Source organism: Clarias gariepinus, chromosome 8, assembly GCF_024256425.1.
Source record: "Clarias gariepinus isolate MV-2021 ecotype Netherlands chromosome 8, CGAR_prim_01v2, whole genome shotgun sequence".
Classification (NCBI taxonomy): domain Eukaryota; kingdom Metazoa; phylum Chordata; class Actinopteri; order Siluriformes; family Clariidae; genus Clarias; species Clarias gariepinus.
Window position 1 is genome coordinate 36,607,742 of NC_071107.1, and position 21,849 is coordinate 36,629,590.

A 21,849-nucleotide genomic window follows, 5' to 3' on the forward strand; every position below is an offset into this window, starting at 1 on the left:
GGGGGGGGGTACTCTTATGGAGCCGTTTTTAGACATTTGAAATAGTTTCTCTAAAATATTTCCCTAAATATGGAAATTAACCAAAATGTTGGTGTTTAAAAAGCGAGGCTGGTGATGATGATGCTGATGATGAGGAAGAGGAGTTTAGGGCATTTGGACCCAGAGGAGTCCTGCCAGTGCGCTTTTCCACCTGTTGAAAGTGCGCGTACACTGTGCACGCGCTCCATAACGCGACCAGCAGCGCGCGCGATGAAACAATGCGCGCGTTCTGCTTTTATAGACACCACGGACTGTCGGTTTTTCGCGAATATGGCGAAGCGGAACTCCAGGAGAACAACTAATTCAGATAAAGTTGGCTAACTAACCCTTTACTTCTCTCGGCGTTTGGTTCGGATTCAGTGAGGCTCCAGAGGTTTTTTGCCTGTGAGACGTTAAACTGATAAACAACCTGTCGCCTCTAATGAAGTCTTCAGTATGGCAGTAGAATTTATTAAAAACTGCTGCAAGACTTTCCTGGTGAAGGAGAAAGAACCAGAGCCTCAAGGTAAGTTAGAGAACTTCTCTTTTTCATTTAACAACAACAACAACAACAACAACAATAATGCCCCTTTAAATATAAAATATTACTCTAAATAACATAAATAAAATAGTATATATTGCCAAATGCCTAAAATCTTAGAATACCTCAAGACGATTCAGCTTATTAACTTAATTTTTTAACTTTTTTAACTTAGTTTTTTAAGCACATGCAGAATTTCAGTCCAACAGCAGGGAATAGTTTGGTGCATATATTGCATATTGTTAAGGTGATTATATTTTGTTATAAATATGGATTATTATATTGGATTGCCTTGCCACAAGCATTTCATTGTTCATTTGTTTTGACAAATTATTAAGTGAACCTTGACTTGTCATGATTTGTGTACTCTAATGCTAAACAATGCAATGCTTTAATTGTTACTTACTTTTATCAAAACCTTTTTCCAACTTGTTAGACGGGAAAGTTGTATTGAAGTTTAGGTTGTAATTTCAGAGGTCAGAGAGATTCCTAATTGTATTGCTTGTTATTCTAAGATCTAAACTGAAGTCCTATATGGACATTACACATTAATTGATCTTATTTAACCCTGTAGTAATTCTTTTAAATTGTAGATAAATTTGTTCATTTAGCATTAGTGATACGTGATCTGTGTGTATTCCTATACAGTCATTACAGTCCAACCGTTTCCATCGCTGCCAGAGGCCGAAGTGAAGAAAAGTCCTTTGGGCGTCTCGGAGGATTATCTCCTTTCCAAATTGCCTCACGATGGCAAAGAAATACCCTTTGTACTTCCTTTGTACAGATCTTCCTATGTACAGCCGCAAGGGATGCAGTACTCCAGCTACCAGACCGGACTGCAAGGTAAGTTCAGCAAACATTCTTTAGCACTTATCTAAATAAAAATTCTTAGGACTTGATTAAATTCTGTAACTATAAAAAAAAAAGAGTGTTCTGAAGGATCAAGTGTTTATTACTGCCTTACCATAAATAAGAACGAAAATGAGCTTAATGAATGATCCTCTATAAACAGATGTGGTTTAGGGAGTATGATGTGTTATAATTGGCTAATGTATAGAGATAGGTAGATAGAAGGAAAATCCAGAAGGAAATTCCAGACATCCAGCACCAATGGAGACAATAACACAAGGACAAGTTTGTAGATTTGATTGCAGATTGTATATCTTACATATAGTCTGTAGACACAGGATAATGTTTGAGATGACCAAAGTTATTAGTTCAGTGCTAAAAACTATTATAAGTATATGAATTTGAAAATTGAAAGTAAGATAATAATGAATAACTAAAAACATCATAAATGAATAATACTAATAAATAAGTTAAAAAGCAGTGGAGCTGGAGTTCAAATAGTAATAATTGTGCAAAGAACAGCATGACAGTGATACTGACTGAGTCTGAGTCTATTGGCATAATATGTAATACTGAGAGTCGTGAGCAGACCATGAAGCTAATGGATGAGTTATGTGGGTTGCATCATGTTGTATGCTGCAGAAGAGCCTTATGCCTAAAATTGCTGTGGTATAGAGAATCAAACATTTTATGATGTCCTGTTAAACAGGCTTAAGAGTACTAACAGTCACATTGCCTCGTTTATGATTGATTTCCCGTAACGACGCATGCCCAAACGTTACATTCCTAACTTATCAAACAGAAAGAGAAGGTGATGTACCAGGTAGTCATAAGTATCCACAGTTCAGAAACCAGGAACAGATGAACAAACACAGCTACCTTATAGGTAATACAGTACCAGGAAGTTCATGGCTGTGTTCCAGTATTTGTCGCTTTTGACTTACTCCTTTCCCTCAGGGAATGCTCAGGACATTCTTATGAGCTGTTTCAATGATCTACAGTATTTGCGTAAGTGATATTTGTTCCATGCCGCCATGGAAGCTTGAGGGATCAAGTCAACATCACTGCGGACCTCAGCAGGGGAACTTGGCTAGAAGGAGTTATATTTTAATTTAATTTAAAGTAAAAAACTGGAGCAGTAAAATATTTCATAATTCAAAAAGTTAATTTAATAGCCTGCAAATGATTTTTATCGTGCTCTGCGATGGATTCGCACCCTGTCCAGGGTGTACCCCGCCTCGTGCCCTAAGCCTCCTGGGATAGGCTCCAGGTCCCCGCGACCCTGAATACAGGATAAAGCAGTATAGAAGATGAGTGAGTGAGAGTGAGTGATTTTTATCTCAATCCAATCTTTATCATCTTATTTATTTGGATGATAAAGAAAAATCCTAAACCAGCAGATTGTTTAAAATTGCAATAAGTATACACAAGTTCTACTGGAACAGGTTCAGCAAGAGCCACGTATGCAGACAGGAAGGCGGAGCTATCTTCTGCAGGTCAGTTCATATATGACCCCACTTCGCTGTTTGCTCCTGGTCATGTGATCAGTTACGTATCCCCGAGGACTGTGAGACGCCCCGTGCTGAGAGGTGGACATGCGTCAGGTGGGCCAACTGCTGTTGTTTATGTTTTTGTTTACTTAGATATTATTGATTTACATAGAAAATTTTTATAACATTATTATACGTAGAAATAAAGTAAGAAGACATTTTGGTAGTATTATTGGTTCGGATACTTTCCTAAATTCTCACTTTCTTAGTTTTATGATTTTTGACATTATGCAGTGTTTATGATTTTTGACATTATGCAGCTATTGAACAGCAGTTAAATTTTTTCATATTTTTTAGCATTAATTAAAGTGTTTTTCCTTTTAATTTCAATCATTTAATTATTCAAATTTATATTAATTACTTTCTTGGTTAATTGATGACTATTTTTGTAATAAGTCATTATTTTTTCTAGGGATGCACCGAAATTTCGGCCGCCGAAAAATTTCGGCCGAAATAGCATTATCGGTTTCGGCCGAAACGTAAGAAAGCGCCGAAAATAAAAGCCGAAATTGTCGCCACGCCTCTCCCATCCTCCTGTCTCGTTCGCGCTGTCATTACGCATCAAACACGGAGTATGTCGGCGGTTTGGAAGCACTTCAAAGTTTCAGATGAGGACAGCAAAGTTGCAATATGCAACATTTTTTTAATACAAACAAAAAGAAAATATTTTAAACATGTTTTTTAATGAAGCCATTTTCAATTCAATTCAATTCAATTTTATTTGTATAGCGCTTTTAGCAATTTTCATTGCCGCAAAGCAGCTTTACATAGTCAAAAGAATTATTTAAGTTTGTATGAAATGTGAATTTGTATGAATCAAAATGGTCAGTTTGTCCCTGGTGAGCAAGCCGAGGGCGACAGTGGCAAGGAAAAACTCCCTGAGATGGTAATAGGAAGAAACCTTGAGAGGAACCAGACTCAACAGGGAACCCATCCTCATTTGGGTGAAACAGAAAGCAGTAAATGATCTGCATTTATACAGTGTGTAGGGTGGGAGGCAGTTCAGCTATAATAGCTGATGTTAATTGATGTTAATTTTCGGTTTCGGTATCGGTTTTCGGCCAAGTGCATCCAAAATTTTCTGTTTCGTTTTCGGCCCAGAATTTTCATTTCGGTGCATCCCTAATTTTTTCATTTGCATTGCTATTTAGAAAAAAAAAATTTATCTACTTGGAATTGTGTATTTCATGTAACATATCCAGCTGAATGTACTGTACATGAGTCATTCTGATTAATCCTTCAGATATCTGGTTTAGGGAGCGATTATTTTTTTTTCTTTTGTGCTACCACTAAAGTCATAAGGATTAATGGCATTGAGAAATCATTTATTATTCCCATATGGCGTGTTAAAAATTCTTTCATCACTTTATAGCTGTCCGTAAAGAATATTTCTCGCCATGTGGAAATGGTCGTAAATCTTCGCTTTCCTGATGGCATGTTTCTGAACACCACACTCTGCAAATATTTACCCTCTTTTATTTCCTTCAGTCTATATGGACATTCCTTGAGTTGTACACAGGCAGGGTTTCGCTCTGCACTTCAACCCTTAACCCTGCTGTTGTTCTGCTGTGTATGTGTTGCACTGATTCTGTAGCGATTTAGTCATGTTTAAACACAATCTCTAGGGGGGTAATACTGTATAACTCTAACAGCATGCTCAAACTACCACAGCATGATAATAATCAGCTCTATTTGATTATTGACTCATGATCACACAGCTCTATTAAGACACTTGAGTTTCCTTTCTCCTGCAACCTCTGACCAGAGCATGAAACAGAGACTCAGCACATCCATGTTGGATCTGTCGAGCCCTCACAGCCACATTCAGGTGAGTTCACCATGACACACACATACATGCCTGTACACCTGATTAAACTTTCTACCTTGATTATACCAGTGGTTAAAAAATAAATTACATTTTAAATCTCAAAATAGTGTTCTGTTTTTAATCCTTCTTTGACTTGAACACCCCTGTATTTATTATGCAAATGCATTTTCTATTATTATTTAGAGGCTAGCTTTATTTGTAAACTGTGTTTTAAAAATAGCTTATGCCAGCATTCTCAAAAAGGTGTTCTTATAAATGTGTTAAAATGTTTGTGTAATTCAGTTGGTATACATTACAGCTGTCCTAATGCATGTGCAGAGTCTGCCTTTTATTGCTCCTCTCTGGATTGGCTCAGGTTTGATATATTCGACAGAAGGAAATACCACAAATAGAACATGGTTGCACGTGGTATTAAAAAGCGCATTTACATCAATAAGCCAAGTTTAGCTGGGCGCATTGTGAACATGGTGTAAATTGCGCGTCACTTGACTGTCATGCAGCCAGGTGCACTAGGCGAGGTCTCCCTTCTCACCTGAGATGTTTACATAACATTGAGTCAGCTTTTCAACAAGTCATTAGTAATTGATGTTTAATATTCTAGAAATCGAATGTTGGAATGTAGTCGGGGTTCCAGTAGGAGCTTTGTGGCTCCAAAGAACTTGAGTTCTTTGATGATGGAAAGGATTTGATCCTGAGATACACAGTGTGTTTTTTCGCGAGGAGAGTGGAATGGAAGCTGAGTAGTTTGCGGTTTAACTTGTTGCTGTGGGACTGGTGTTTCCGTCTTCTTTCTGTCTAAAAAAAGGCTATAGATTATTATTTACTAGTATTTTAATAGAAATTTATTGACTAGACTGAGAGCATTAGTGTTTATATGAATTTTTAATGAATGAATTTTTAATTCAGGGTCATGTCACTGTTATTGACTTACTGTCATATAGAATGTTATCTATGAGAGTTAAATGTGCCGTTCCAGCCGCAGGAACACCCAGGACTGTTCATTTTGGTGACTCACCGAGTCTTCATCTACCCCAAAAACTGAAGCAAAATAAAACTTAAAAAAAAATATATATATATTTCGACCATGTTTATTTACAGCAATCTAATAAAAGTGCATTATAAAGCTGTAATGTATACCAACTGAATTACACAAACATTTTAACAAGCAAATAAGAATCTTACATACAGTAACTGCAGCCCTCCTGGCCAACATCATCCTCCATTTCAAGTAGTTTAGGTTCAGGTCAGGAGCGATGATTCATCACTTTTCAGCAGGTTTTTGTCTTTGGTACGAGTAAGGAGATACTGTGACTGGTGTACCTCAGGCATGAATCTTTGGTACCTTTTAGAGATATATACTGTACATGTGTGTGTTTGTGTGTGTTACAGCGCTATGACTCCGTGAATAGTGTCCCGAGCAGCACATCCTCCATTCGGGATTCCTTTGGGAGCAGCCGTAGCATAGGTAACTATTCACAATGAGAAGACACTCACTGCAAATAACCCTAACGTCTTTTCCGCAATGAGACCACAGTGTGTTAACCTGAAGCTGTGTTACACCCCGAGTGATTCTTTCTTAAACTTCCATATAGAGAAGTGAAGCTTTTCTCGATCAGAGGATTAAAGTTTATCCATTAGATCTAATTATTTTTATGAATTCAAATATTGTTGTATTTGTTAACCATCCGAGTGTCAGAAACATGGACTCGCATGTTCTTTTTTTAGAATCCAGCACAGTGTCAAGCGATGACCGGGAGCGGGATTTGGGAAAGGTGTGTGTGCGTTTGAGCTACCAGGAGGCAGTGGAGCAGGTGTGGATAACGTTGGTGCAGGTAGGATTACAGCTAAACGCAGAGGAGCCACAGTGTCTCTCTCTCTCTCTCTCTCTCTCACTCACACACACACACACACACACACTCACACACACACAAACACACACTGACTCTTTTGTGTTTGCTCTGATTTGCTCAATACACCCTCTGTCCCACGCACACCATTACACACAATCACTAATTCAGTTTCTTCTTTCCTGACCTTTCTCTCTGTCTCCTGTTACCATAACTTGCCTCTCTCTCTCTCTCTCTCTCTCTCCCTCTCTATTTGTTTGAACTGTTTCTGTTCCTTATTACTTTGATTTTCCCTCTCTGCATCTTTTTCTTTTTCTTGTTCCTCTTTTCTTCTTTTACATTTGCTTTTATTATACTTTTTGATCTACCCGTCTTTATAGAGACAGTTTGACTGTATAATAATTGTAAGATTGTCCTTGTTTTTTATTGCTTTTTTTTTAATAATACTCTCCAAACCAGCCATTTCCTCTTTCTCTCACACGTTTGTCTTTTTCCATGTTTTCATTTTCCTCACAGTATTTTTATTTTCACCTGTTTTTTGTTTTTTTTCTCACATGCCCTTTTCATATTATGTTTTTTTTGTGTCTTTGTGGTGCCTCATTTCTGTCTTTTTTTCTCTGTCAAATAGTTATCTTTTTCATGACCTCTTTTCCTGTTCTCTCTCATTTTCTTCAACTCGTATAACTTAATTCTTTCTCTTCATGTCCATCACCCACTTGCCCATTTTTCACTTTTCAGTAACATTTCCTTTTTGATTTAGCACTTGTTTGTCCCTTCTTTTGATTACTTTATTTTTCTAACTTTCATGTTTGTCATTTCATGTTTTTTTTTTTCCTTTTCTTTTTTAAATTCACTTTCCTTCCCCCAGTCCTCTCCAAAATAAGGATACAAACCTAATAATGATAAATTATGAATTAAGTTGATATTTGAAAACTGAAACTGCCTATGAGTGTTTAACCAGTAGAGATAGATGATAAAATGAATTTCATTTAGTAGTTCTATTAATATTTTTATAAATAACTATTTAAATCTGTGTTCTTCACAAAAGAACTCTCTCTCTCTCTGTGTTTGTGTGTCAGTGTAAGGATCTGTGTGTGTACTCGGACGGAGGTGAACAGCAGAAAGTCGGCTTTAAAGGGGTCATCACCATGGCGAAGCCTGTGCAGTTTAAGACTTCAGTAAAAGAGGCAACACAAGTGAGGAACAGTCCTTCAGTTATGCTCCTCCTCACACATACACACACACACACACACACATCCCTGGAAATCCTCACGAGGGTCTATAGTTACAGTGACCACAGATACGTTGATTGTTTTCCCTTAACAGTATGTATGAAGTGTTTTGTTCCTCTTATACTGCAGTAATAAACAGTGCATTTCCTCTCGCTCTGTTTTAGGACTTGGTGTTTATGGAGACGTTCGTATTCACTCTAAACCTGGAGCAGCTGCGTGGTTGTGCCCTGGTGCTGCGACTGCAGACACACACCCCTCGCAAGCGCACGCAGGGCGAGTGTGTGTTTTCTCTCCGCACGCTCGCATCGCAGGAGACTGAGTACTGGCTGGACCTGAGTCCACCCTGCAAGACACACGTGAGCTCGAGCTTTTATCACGGCGTACTCATTCTCAATGCTTGATTTGTTCTGAAAGCACATGTGCTCTGATTAGTTCACACCTAAATAACGAGTTATAACATCCACATGGAATGAAAATTTAAAATACATCCAAAAGTAAAAGTTGCTGAAAAAAAAAAATTCTTCCAGTTCGAGAATTATCTGCATGTTAGTGTTAAGGGTTGAGGTTTTGAGCGTTTTGTTATTGTTTACACATTGTGTAACTTTGTGCAGGTTTGTCACGCCGAGCTCCAGTTGTCCACATGCTTCCAGCCGGTCAGCAGCCGGATTCAGCTCCAGATCCTCACCGCTCAGAACCTGCCATCATCATCCTCACTCCTCACACAGAGTGAGTCACATCTCTTAACAAGTCTTTGATCTGGTTGATTTAGAAGGTGATTAAGTTTCTTTAGAAGTATCCTGATTCTTCAGCAGCTGCGTACAAATGAGAAGTGTGACCGTCATGCTCGAATTAATAGTAAATTGTAAACATGGGCAAGTTGCAGCTAACGTCGTTTCATTTTCACTTCAGGTTTCTTTGTGAAAGTCGAGATGTTCAGCGACGGACGATTTGTAATGAAGAAGAAGACAAAGCTGGTGAAGCCGTCTGGGGGGCAGGTGCAGTGGGCGGAGTCGGTGCTCTTGCCAATTACAAGTCAGGACTGCAACATTCAGCTGCTAGTCAAACTCTACAGCCGCGGATCCATACGCAGGAAGTACCTGCTCGGACAGGTGGGTGTAAAGATCAGTCTAGGCTCAGACGCTAAATAATGATTATCATTCCACAAAGTATGTAATGCACAGCACATAATAAAAGTGTGAATTTTTCACTTAGACTTGAGCAGGATGGATTGTGATTGGTTGCTGAAAAAAAAAATGAATGGGATTTAAGAAACATTTTGTTCCCTAAGGAGTTAAATACTTTAGTCCACATAATAAAGTTCTTGGTACTACCCCAAAGTTATTTAGTACTTTTCCTCTTACTTAAAGTTGCAAGATAAAAAAAAAACGAAAAAAAAAAAAAACATGTTACAGTGTGCAATGTGTAAAGTTGTGTTAAAGCCTTGACTGACTGATTTTATAAATCTAAGTCACTCTCATTTTTCCCCATCATAGCTCTGTTATTGTAATTAAATGTCCAGCATGTCCACACGTTATTCAGGTTATTATATAACAATGCACAGTTCAGCTCAGGCTGAATGAGGTTGAACATTTACAGGCTTATCACTAAGACGTGGACTCGCATTAAACTGCTGCTTTTTGTTTGTGTTCCGTCTGTTCACACTTGTGTAAAAACCACATGTAAAAATTTTACTGCACCAAAAAAAAAAAAAATCAAACATGCTGATGTGTGGACCTTCGTGTGCGTGCAGGTCGTCCTGGGTTTTGACAGCTCGACCACGGACGCTGTGGAGCAGTGGAGCGACTCCATCACACACCCAGAGAAAGTGGTTACCGCATGGCACAGACTGAGCCACTCCTGAGAGAGATTACAGAGAGAGGGAGAAACAGGAGGAAAGACAAACAGGTCCTGGGTGTGCACCTAACACCAGACACGGGACTGGAGCGAAACACAAATAGACACACGCGTACACACACGTATACTGGGATATCTACAAAGTTATTCATAAACTGATCATAGATGAACTCTGGTGTTCATGATGATCCAGTTATTTAGGGGAAATGTTTGTATCCTATGTTTGTTCTTAAAGGTCCGTAGAAGTACCGTATTACTGTCTATGAGTTCCTGTGATTATATTTATGGAAAAGCAATTATTTATTTGTACCATGCTATTTTAGTTAACATTTTGTGAAGCTTACAAATTAGATTATATTAATCAAAAGGATGTGAAAATTATGGCAAATATGATTTAAAAAAACACAAATACAACAAAAATATCGGCACCCTGTAAAAGAGATTTACATACAATATTTGTGTGTCTATGATGGCTGATCTGCTGCATTACTGCAAGCTTTAAGTCCAGTTCACGTTGTTCACAATTCTTTGCTATGGGTCCAAAATTAGGGCTTGTTGTGGTTATTTTGCCCTCTAAGATTATCATCTATGGTGCAGCAATGAATTGCTAAAGGCAGAGCTTCTGCGAAATACACTGGTACCACATAATGCTGCAAAAAAACTGAGGATTTGGTCTGGTAACCAAATTTATATATAAATCCTCATATATAGGGCTATTCCAGCAATACCGGGACACAGGATGAAATTTCTGGTGAATAAGAACATAAAGCCGATTGACATTTACCGAAGACTTAAAGCTCAGATGATGGGACTCTTGGATACAACGTTTGAATGGTGCAAATGTTTTAAAGAATGCAGTATGTCTATGAATAAAAATCCTTACTCCTAGGTGGCTCAGAGCTGCAGTCGTTCCTGTGAAAGTTCAACTGTGAGGAACGGTAAATGTTTGTTACCAGTGAAACCAACCTGGCACTTATACCCGGTGTAGACCTAAAGTACTAAGCCACGATCTTATTGTACAACTACACCTAGGCTTACAGCCATTTGTGAATTCATAGAGACCCATAGCAATAAAAAAGAAATCATGAAAGTGGGAACTGCACTTAGGTTACCATGTTGTAATTTTCAGCTCTCAGATATTATTGAGCTTAATGAGCATGGCTAAATGTAAATGCAGCTTGACCATGCCTGGTTATTTACAGCTAATCAGCATTTATAAACACACCCATGTGAGTAAGAATCTTTTTTTTTTAATATTTACACGAAATTTTACTGAATGATTGATAACCCGCTGCTCTTCATGTATACGTACAGTATGATACATACATACATACTATATTCACCATGTCTTTGCCTGAGTATTAAATATGCTTATGCTATGAAGGTGTTCTTTATTAGCTCTAGAACAATTTAAACAAAGGCTCTATAGCCTCTGGTGGCTTCTGTTCCTTTCAGTTACACATAAGAAGGCGTGGCCTGTGTCTGCCAGTTTCACTCGACTATTTATTAATTGGCAGTCCTAATGGTAAAGGCGTCACACTGAAAAAAAATATCTGTATCTGAAAAGCTTCATGAAGGAAAAATAGATTCGGTTCTGGTCTATACCAGTGATGGGGGTGTGGCTTCTGTGGCCATCAGTTCTAACGAGGAGGTGTGGCCTCTGTACTTGTCAGTTACCCTTCTGGACGAGTTTTTTTTTTTTTTTTTGCTTGTCTGTTCTATAAAGAGGCATCACATCGTTTAAGTGAAAGTGAAATCTCTAGCAAGGAGTAGATGAAAATCTTCCATGCTGTTGATTAAGTGTTAGATTTGGGCAGGTTAATGATGGGACTGTAGCTTTCTTAGAGAAGGAGTTGTAATTTAATGTTACCTAAACATAAAAGTCCTCACTATCTAGGGCCCTTGTTTCTGGGTCACAGGCAGCTGATCAGACTTTGATTTCTTTCTTTTTTTTTTTCTTTTTTTTTCAAAAATATATATATTTTTTTGAAAAAATAAATGGATAATGGATCAAATTTAAGGAAAATTCAATCCTTTAGTCTGTCCTGTTTTACAAAGAAAGAGAGAGAGTGTGTTTGTGTGTGTGTGGGAAAGCAAGAGGACAAAGAATGCCCTTGTTTGTTACCATGAAGTAAAGAGAAAGTGTTCATCTTTCTTAACAAAAACCTCTGATGTTCCTGGAACTAACTTTAAATAACCATTTTATTGTTGCACATGTACACACTAACGTCACGTTTACGCAGAGCAGTAGATCGTACGTGTGTCTTTAACGGTATGTAACTGACATATACATTGAATATTTTTTATATATACTATTTTATTATTTTAGAAATTGTCGTGTAGTGATGTGTGTATTTGGTAAGAAGTGATCAATTTCTGTATGAACTGTTAGTGCTGTATGATTTTGTTGTCATCTGCTCATTGTACAATACTGTACTACAGAAGTAAACTCTGCTCAGTCATCTTCCTATGGATGCCTTTATTCAATGAAGAGAGAACTTTGCACAAACTGCACTAATCTTTTGGCTGTTTTTTTCTCAAAAAATATAATACAGGACTCAAGTTACAATTGTACTTTTAGCTATTTTTGTTTTTCTCTTCGTTAGTATGTATTTCGTTTTCACACAGATCTTTTACACACATTTGTGTGTGTGTATATGAGCGTGTATGCATATTTAAATAGTTTGTGTAGGTGTGGACTGAAGTGGACTGCTGAAGTGTGTGTCTGCATCCGGGAAGCTTTGTGACATCATCATTTACGCAAAGACTGTTTGAACAAAGTTAATAGTTACGGCTAGAGACACACCTCTCTCTCTCTCACAGACATACACACAAACGCACATATATACACTTTGGTATTCCAAATACAGCATATTCTTATCTACAGGTAATCGCTATGTGGAATCCTGTGAGTTTGAGCCCAGTGGCTTTAGTGGTGGCATGGAGTGTACAGAGGAATAGACCAGCCTGCTGAGTCCCCCTCATCCCTCATCATATTTGGCCACAGGTACTCACTGTGATGGTCCAGTACAGCCAGGGTGGACAGTCACTGGTGTGTGGACCCGTATGAGAAATCTCCCCTGCAAGGCTGTGCATACAAACCTCCTGTTTGAGGCTGGAACTCGGCAGTTGTTTTAGCTGTGCTTACATGATTTCATTGTTTATGTCCCAAGCATCCACGTAAGCATGACTGGGAAAAAATGTGTTCACTTTGTCGGTCATGAAGTTCATGAAGGACTTGTGACTGCAGTCTCTCGATAGTTCAAAACTGGAGTTTCCTACAGTCTTCCTGAGCCTCCAATAACGAACTGGACTCCATATCAACTTAAACACATCTTCTGTTTTACTGAACTTCCAGCCTCCTAACACACAGTATGACTGCAGATCAATTCCTGCTATCCGTTTTTATCCAGATCAGGAGGGGTTCCCTGTTGAGTCTTGTTCCTTTGAAGGTTTCTTCCTACCATCTCAGGGACAATCTGATCATTTAGATTTTTACACATTCACAATCCATACACACTTAAATAATTCTTTCGATTGTGTAAAGCTGCCTTGCGAAAATGTTGATTGTTAAAAGGGCTGTACAAATAAAATTTAATTGAATTAAACTGTATGAAGTTGATACAAAGACCCAACCTTAGTACAGTTAAACCTTGGATTTGTGAGCATAAATCATTCTGGAAGTGTGCTTGTATATCAAAGCACTTGTATATCAAAATTTCTAATTTCCTCGTAAGAAATAATGGAAAATCTGATAATGCGTTCCACAGCCCAAAAATATTCATACAAATGATTAATACAAAATATAATGTAGAAATAAAAAAAAAATTAACCTGTACTTTACCTTTGAAAAGAATCATAACCAGTGAAACAGGAGAAGATGGGCTACTGTGTAGGATGACTTTCTCACACACACACACACACAAACGGAATCACTCCTCTAAACAGATTGATCTCTCGAATTGCTACAACCTTTTTAACATTCTTTACATGGGCCGTTGTTGCAGTATAGTTAATAAATAACAGTCACTACACTTAATTAAAATTAAAAAAAATTACGTGTACACACATACACACACACGTCACAATGATGTAGTAAACAGTATCCACGCACACGGATGCTGCCTATACAAGTGACGTACGCGCACTGAGACTGAGCAGGGGAGAAGATTATCCATAATTCCACAGTGCAAGAGTGAAAGAGAAGAACTATTGGCTCAGTTGTGATCATGTGACACTCAGCTGATAAAGCATATACGTACTACAGTACTTGTATATCAAGACCACGCTCGTTTAACAAGTTAAATTTAAAAAAAATATTTTGCTCATCCTGCAAAACACTCACAGATCGAGTTTTTTGCAATCCAAGGTTCCACTGTATTCTTACACGCAGGATAAATTGAGCTGTATGAGGGTAAAGCTGTTTAGATGTTTGAGCTACTCAGAGGTGGGTAGTAACAAGTTACATTTACTCCATTACATTTACTTGAGTAACTTTTAGAAAAAAATTACTTTTATAAGAAGTTTAACTGCACCAAACTCTTTACTTTTACTTGAGTAGATTTGTGAAGAAGAAACGCTACTCTAACCCAGCTACATCTGGCTCAACTCGACTCGTTACTTTTATAACCATTTATTCCACACATTAGATATTCTTTGTTTTTGCCAGAGAAATGCAGCCGGTGGATCTACCACATGAGTGTGTTTCACCCATCAGATGTAGCAGCAATAATCACATGAATCTGTTTGACCAATCAGCTGCAATAACAATAACCACATGTAGTCACATAACCACACAGAACTGCTGCATATAGCAGGAAAGAAAAATTCAGCCGTGGTAGACAGCGAAGGAAACATGTCACAGTTAGTTTAGCTGTTTTATTTAATGTTGGAATGTTAAAATATATAATTAGCAAATAAGCTAAAGGCTTTAAAATATAAGTTTCTTACATTATTGTACACATGTTCTAATGTTATTTTCTATCTCCTGAGCCATTTGGAGGGCAACTGAATATACAGTATATCTTATACTTTATGTTGTGATTTTTTTATTTTTATTTAATTCATTTATCTTGTTACATTTATTTTATTAATTTTATTATTTGGAAATTGTAGAATTTGTACATTATTTCATTATTTTGTCTGGCTGCTTACATAATTTCAAAAAAATAATAAATCGGTTATTACAATTGAAACAGTTACTCAGTACTTAAGTATCTTTTTGAGAATATTACTTGTTAATAATAAATTATTATTTGTCGCTTTGCACCTCCAGGGTCTGGGTTCGATTTCCGGCCAGGCTCGATTCCCAGTTCTGTGTGCAAGGAGTTTGCATGTTCTCTCCGTGTCTGGTGGGTTTTCCCAAGGTACTTCGGTTTCCTTCCACAGTCCAAAGACATGTAGATTAGGCTAATTAGGCTTATTGGCATTCCCAAATTGCCCGTAGCGTATGAATGTAAGTGTATGTGTGCCCTGCGATGGATTGGCACCCTGTCCAGAGTGTACCCTGCCTCGTGCCCTAAGCCTCCTGGGATTGGCTTTAGGTCCCCGTGACCCTGAATACAGGATAAAGCGGTATAGAAGATGAGTGGGTTAGATTGAGAGTGAGCTACTCTAACTTGAGTACAATTTTTGGCTACTCTACCCACCTCTGGAGCCTCTACCCCATGTTCTTATAGTCAGTAGGTATTTTGCTAGTGCCACCACTCTAGTGGTTCACAGATAACCCACCTGCTAGGGACACTTTTCTCAAGAAGAAAGTATATGAACGGAGTTAAGGTTTTCTCCAAATACCTGAGACAGACTCTTGTTTCGGATCCATTCAATTTTACATTGAAGAGCTAGGATGGTCTTTACATTTACGGATGGAAAAGAAGATTTTTTTATACTTGGCAAAGCTTACGTCCATTACTGCCTTAGGTGTCAGAAACTTTGTCATGGTTGAGACCTCATTAAGGTCTATGAGAGCTCCATCTGCACTCATTTGGTGCCCCAGCAAGGAGATATGTGGAATGTGTGGAACTTTTTTAATGTAATATGTATAAGTTATATGTAAGTTTATAAGTTAAGTTAATATGTAAGTACATGCTAATATGTAAGTTTATTTGTAATCTTTTGTTTACATATTATTAGAGTTGGCTGTCTAGCAGTCTTTGGAGGGATAGTTGTACACGGGGAGTCGGATTAGGATATGGTTGATTTATGGCACAATGAATCAACCGCCATGTCCTTTAGGCGTTGAAACCCCAAGGACATGTAGGACAACTTATTCCACATTATTTTTCAGAATGTGTTTAAATTCATCCAAACTAAAAGTGAATTAAGAAAAAGTTTAAAGAGGAATAATTAAAGAATAACCACAATTAGAAACTCTGTGAGCTTTGTTAGAATGTCAACACAAGACTTTTGTTTGTCCTCTAAAACACACACACACACACTTTTATCCTGAATGGTCACAGCTGTGCGTGCGTGCATGTCTGTGTATGTGTGTCCCCAAGACTACCTTTAATTAAAAGAGGATCAGGGTTGTGTCTGGATCAGCACCTTCTGTGCAGGATCGGAATTCCACTCCAAGGACCACACACACACACACACACACACATAATGGTTCCTTGTCGCCGCTCTGCGGTGGTCTTTATTAGCTACAACGCTGGCATATTTCTTGTCACCACACTAGAGGGCATCATTATTTAATAGGTAATATAATTTTTTTAAGGATTCAAATTTTTAGGGGGGTTTCTTGTTTATCCTAATGCCACATTGTCATAGTATTTGTATAAAAAGTCTTAGTCGTTATTAAATAATAAAATATAATAAAACATAGAGTGTAATATAAATAATACAATATATTTAACTACAAATACTTTAATAGATTGTTAATAAGGTACTGTACAGGCCAAAACCAATTAAAACATACAGGCAAATCAATTAAATTTTATTATATATAATAAAGTATAACAAAAAAAAGGTGAAATTACTGAAAACGGTTTTTATATTCTATAAAAAGCAGTAACCAGAGCAAAGGGCGGCTATTTTGAAGAAACTAGAATATAAAACAGTTATTTCACCTTTTTTTGTTAAGTACATAACTCCACATGTGTTCATTCATAGTTTTGATGCCTTCAGTGAGAATCTACCAACGTAAAGGGTCATGAAAATAAAGAAAACACGTTGAACGAAAAGGTGTGTCCAAACTTTTAGTCTGTACTGTATATATATATATCTTGTAATAAAATGTAATAAAATATATTAAAGTGTAAAATAAAGAATAAACTACAATTAATGCATTTCACTACATTTCGTACTGTGTATGTTTGTGTATGTGACAAATAAAATTTGAATTTGATTTAACCATAAGTTAATAGATTGATAATAAAGTAAGGCAAACAAAAAAACTATAAAAATCATACAAGCAAATCAATGCAATTTTATTAGTCTTGATATTTACATTGTTAAACATGAAGGACATTTTACTTGTTTTTATTTAACACGAAACTCTGTGGATTTTATTGCAGGTCTTTTGTCGCCGCCCAGCGGTGCTTTTAAACAACTACAACGCTGTAATTTTATCGCCACTAGAGGGCACCATTGTTTTTTTTTTGGTGACGGATTTCATTGTTTATCCTAATGTCATATTGTCATAGTATTTGTAAAAAATATAAAAAGTCTTAGTTGTTAGTAAAAAAGTAATAAAATATAAAAGGGTGCAAAATAAAGAATAAAATCTAATTAAATACAAATAAGTTAAGAGGTTGATAATAAGGTAAGGCCAAGAAACAGTTAAAAACATACAGGCACATCAGATAAATTTAATTAGTCTTAATATTAAAATACATTTTTTGACAAAAATGAACAATTTTTGCGTTTTTTATTTAATAAAACTGTAAGCGAAAGCTCTGTGAATTTTATTGCAGGTCTTTGTCGCCGCCCAGCGGTGGATTTAAACAACTACAACAACGCTGGGATTTTTTTTAATCACCACTAGAGGGCATCATTATCTTTTTTAAGTTACAGATGTTTTTTTAGGAATGCTCATTTTTAAGGACTTTCTTTCTTTTTTTTTTTTTTCTTTTTTTTTTTTTTTACATATTTTTATCGTGTTTGTATAAAATATCTTTTTAAATCATAGTGTTTATTAATTAATAAAATACAATAATAAAAAATTATACAAATAAAGAATACAATTTAATTAACAAGAAATTAGTTAATAGGTTGATAATAAATTAAGCCAAATATATATATATATATATATATATTTTTTTTTTTTTGCAAATGCACTTGACAATACTGTTCTTGAAAGAACTATTACAGAAAGGCTGACCTCTGTTAAAATAACAACTAATCGTGGTTTTTCTTGTTGTCATGTAATTACCTAATTCCATATGTGTTATTTTATAGTTTTGAAATCCCCAGTATTGTTGTAGAATGTAGAAAATAAACAAACAAAAACAAAGAAATTTAAAGTGTTCTAAAACTTAATATTAGTAATATAATATGTTAAATATTTAAAAAGTAACATTCATATTATATCATTTTATTTTATTATGACTATATATAACAGTAAAATGTAATAGACAGTAAAATAAATCATAAAAAATATGGCAAAAGACATTTAAAACATAAAATAAATTTGTATATATACTGTGTGTATGTGTATATATACTGTTTATATATATATTTATTTAATTTATTTGTGGATTGATTTTTTATAGAGACCTGTGGACTAAGGATGCATACTATTTATTCAAGCAGTTTTGTTAATGACAAGGATTGAGAAAAGATACTGACTTTAACCACAAACTAGATTTTTTCCCCCAACTTATACAGGACTGAAAACTTAAAACTAAATAAATAAACCCAAAAGGACTCTCTGTGTTTTGTCTCACTATGTTTAATATGTAAAGTATTTTAGACTATAGATGACGTCCTATTGTTTATTTAATTCATTTCATTTGTAACCATGGTGTTGTTTGGTTTTGCAATATCTCCCTGAAGAGTCACCCAGAACCCTGAGCCCGACTGTAGTGACTCAGAGTGCGACACCGCCGTCAGTCTGTCTGTGACTCACTGCTTTTTATTATGACTCATAAGAAATACTGCCGTGTCTGTCTGTCTGTCTGTCGGGCCACCTGAGCACTGAGCAAATAACCAGAATCTTTTTGTTCCTAGTTTGCATTAAAACTGTTTCATTATTATTTTTAACCCTTTGTGTGTGACACAAACAGCTTCCTGATTCTAGTTAGCATTAGCCGGTGCAATGGGAATGCTAACCAGTGTTGCGGGACGTTACTTTTTAAAATAACTAATTACATTACAAAATTACTGTCATTAAAAAGTAATCAGTTACATTACAGCGTCACTTACTGATAAAAGTAACTAGTTCGAGTACTTTTCCATTTCAGACAATAAAAAAACACCTTTGTGATTCTTATGCATGTTGTTTTAGTCAAGACCTTTATAATTATTCTATCATCAAATTCACAAATACTAATACCCCTATCTCACCTACTAATACCCCTATCTCACCTACTAATACCCCCATCTCACCTACTAATACCCCTATCTCACCTACTGATACCCCATCTCACCTACTAATACCCGCATCTCACCTACTAATCCCCCATCTCACCTACTAATACCCCTATCTCACCTACTAATACCCTTGTCTCACCTACTAATACCCCTATCTCACCTACTAATACCCCTATCTCACCTACTGATACCCCATCTCACCTACTAATACCCGCATCTCACCTACTAATCCCCCCATCTCACCTACTAATACCCCTATCTCACCTACTAATACCCCATCTCACCTACTAATACCCCCATCTCACCTACTAATACCCCTATCTCACCTACTGATACCCCATCTCACCTACTAATACCGGCATCTCACCTACTAATCCCCCCATCTCACCTACTAACACCCCATCTCACCTACTAATACCCCTATCTCACCTACCAATACCCCATCTCACCTACTAATACCCCTATCTCACCTACTAATACCCCCATCTCACCTATTGCAGTAATACCCCTATCTCACCTACTAATCCCCCTATCTCACCTACTAATACCCCATCCATCTCACCTACTAATACCCCATCCATCTCACCTAGTAATACCCCATCTCACCTACTAGTCCCCCTATCTCACCTACTACAGTAATCCCCCTATCTCACCTACTAATACCCCCATCTCACCTAGTACAGTAATACCCCTATCTCACCTACTAATCCCCCTATCTCACCTACTAATACCCCTATCTCACCTACTAATACCCCTATCTCACCTACTAATACCCCTATCTCACCTACTAATACCCCTATCTCACCTACTAATACCCCTATCTCACCTACTAATACCCTTGTCTCACCTACTAATACCCCATCTCACCTACTAATACCCCATCTCACCTACTAATACCCCCATCTCACCTACTAATACCCCTATCTCACCTACTAATACCCCATCTCACCTACCAATACCTCTGTCTCACCTACTAATACCCCATCTCCCCTACTAATACCCCTGTCTCACCTACTAATACCCTTATCTCACCTACTAATACCCCATCTCACCTACTAATACCCCTATCTCACCTACTAATACCCCTATCTCACCTACTAATACCCCTATCTCACCTACTAATACCCCTATCTCACCTACTAATACCCTTGTCTCACCTACTAATACCCTATCTCACCTACTAATACCCTTGTCTCACCTACTAATACCCCATCTCACCTACTAATACCCCATCTCACCTACTAATACCCTTGTCTGACCTACTAATACCCCATCTCACCTACTAATACCCCCATCTCACCCACTAATACCCCTATCTCACCTACTATCTCACCTAATACCCCCATCTCACCTACTAATACCCCTATCTCAACTACTATCCCACCTAATACCCCATCTCACCTACTAATACCCCTATCTCATCTACTAATACCCCCATCTCACCTACTAATACCCCATCTCACCTACTAATACCCCTATCTCACCTACTAATACCCCATCTCACCTACTAATACCCCTATCTCACCTACTAATACCTCTATCTCACCTACTAATACCCCCATCTCACCTACTAATACCTCTATCTCACCTACTAATACCCCCATCTCACCTACTAATACCCCTGTCTCACCTACTAATACCCCATCTCACCTACTTATACCCCTATCTCACCTACTGATACCCCATCTCACCTACTAATACCCCTATCTCACCTACTAATACCCCCATCTCACCTACTAATACCCCTGTCTCACCTACTAATACCCCTATCTCACCTACTAATACCCCTGTCTCACCTACTAATACCCTATCTCACCTACTAATACCCCTATCTCACCTACTAATACCCCTGTCTCACCTACTAATACCCCTATCTCACCTACTAATACCCCTGTCTCACCTACTAATACCCCCATCTCACCTACTAATACCCCTGTCTCACCTACGTGGTTCATCATGATTCACTTTGAGTTTTGAGACCTTGCAGAACTTCGCGGGATGTGGGGCAGACAGTTGCGGCGGCTCACGGTGCCTAACATCGCATCTCACCGTAAGTCAAACCGCATAAGTGAGATAGGGGTATAACAGCAGGAATAACAGAGGGGCGGGTTATTGGGGGCGGGGCTTGTAGGACGACTTTCACACACACACTGACAGATTGGGAGTCACTGCTGTCTGGCTCACGGATTACATAAATTGATGGAATACATAAAAAAATAACTAAATAACTGAGTACTTAAATGGCGGACCTAACGCGTTAGATTACTCGTTACATCAAAAAAGTAATCCAAGTATTACTTTGTAAAGCGTTAAACCCAACACTGGTGCTAACCCTCTCTCCCTCCTGAGACAGTCACAGGTTAGCTGAACACATTAGAAGACGACGTTAGCTGTCCGATTATATTCACTTGAATCTATCGAACCTTATTTCATTATTATTAAGACTTTACAGAAACTAAACAGCTCCCAGTGGACGGCTGTTGGTCAGAAATGGCCTAAATGTTAAAGGGGACAGACGTCTGACGTGAAGGTGCTTTCTAACGTTGTGTACGTGTGAAAAAAAGACTTATGTGTGATGGGAAAACCCGCGTGCCTGACA

The 21,849-nt window shown here is 37.5% G+C and overlaps 1 protein-coding gene across 1 annotated transcript; it reads left to right on the top strand.

Moving 5' to 3' along the window:
- The first annotated feature begins 204 nt into the window (after positions 1–204).
- Positions 205–11,996, top strand: LOC128528412 (tandem C2 domains nuclear protein). Its single transcript, XM_053501230.1, has 11 exons — positions 205–544; positions 1,208–1,402; positions 2,854–3,012; positions 4,713–4,786; positions 6,176–6,251; positions 6,512–6,618; positions 7,713–7,829; positions 8,030–8,221; positions 8,477–8,591; positions 8,775–8,974; positions 9,616–11,996. Exons 1-11 carry the CDS (start codon positions 475–477, stop codon positions 9,724–9,726), a joined length of 1,416 nt encoding a protein of 471 aa, XP_053357205.1. The 5' UTR covers positions 205–474; the 3' UTR covers positions 9,727–11,996.
- Positions 11,997–21,849: the final 9,853 nt, after the last annotated feature.

Excerpts from the sequence above, each read along its gene's own strand:
- LOC128528412 (XM_053501230.1), top strand. The coding sequence starts at position 475 with ATGGCAGTAGAATTTATTAAAAACTGCTGCAAGACTTTCCTGGTGAAG. Across the intron at positions 6,252-6,511 it reads TGGGAGCAGCCGTAGCATAG|AATCCAGCACAGTGTCAAGC; the intron begins GTAACTATTCAC and ends TTCTTTTTTTAG. Across the intron at positions 6,619-7,712 it reads TGTGGATAACGTTGGTGCAG|TGTAAGGATCTGTGTGTGTA; the intron begins GTAGGATTACAG and ends TTTGTGTGTCAG.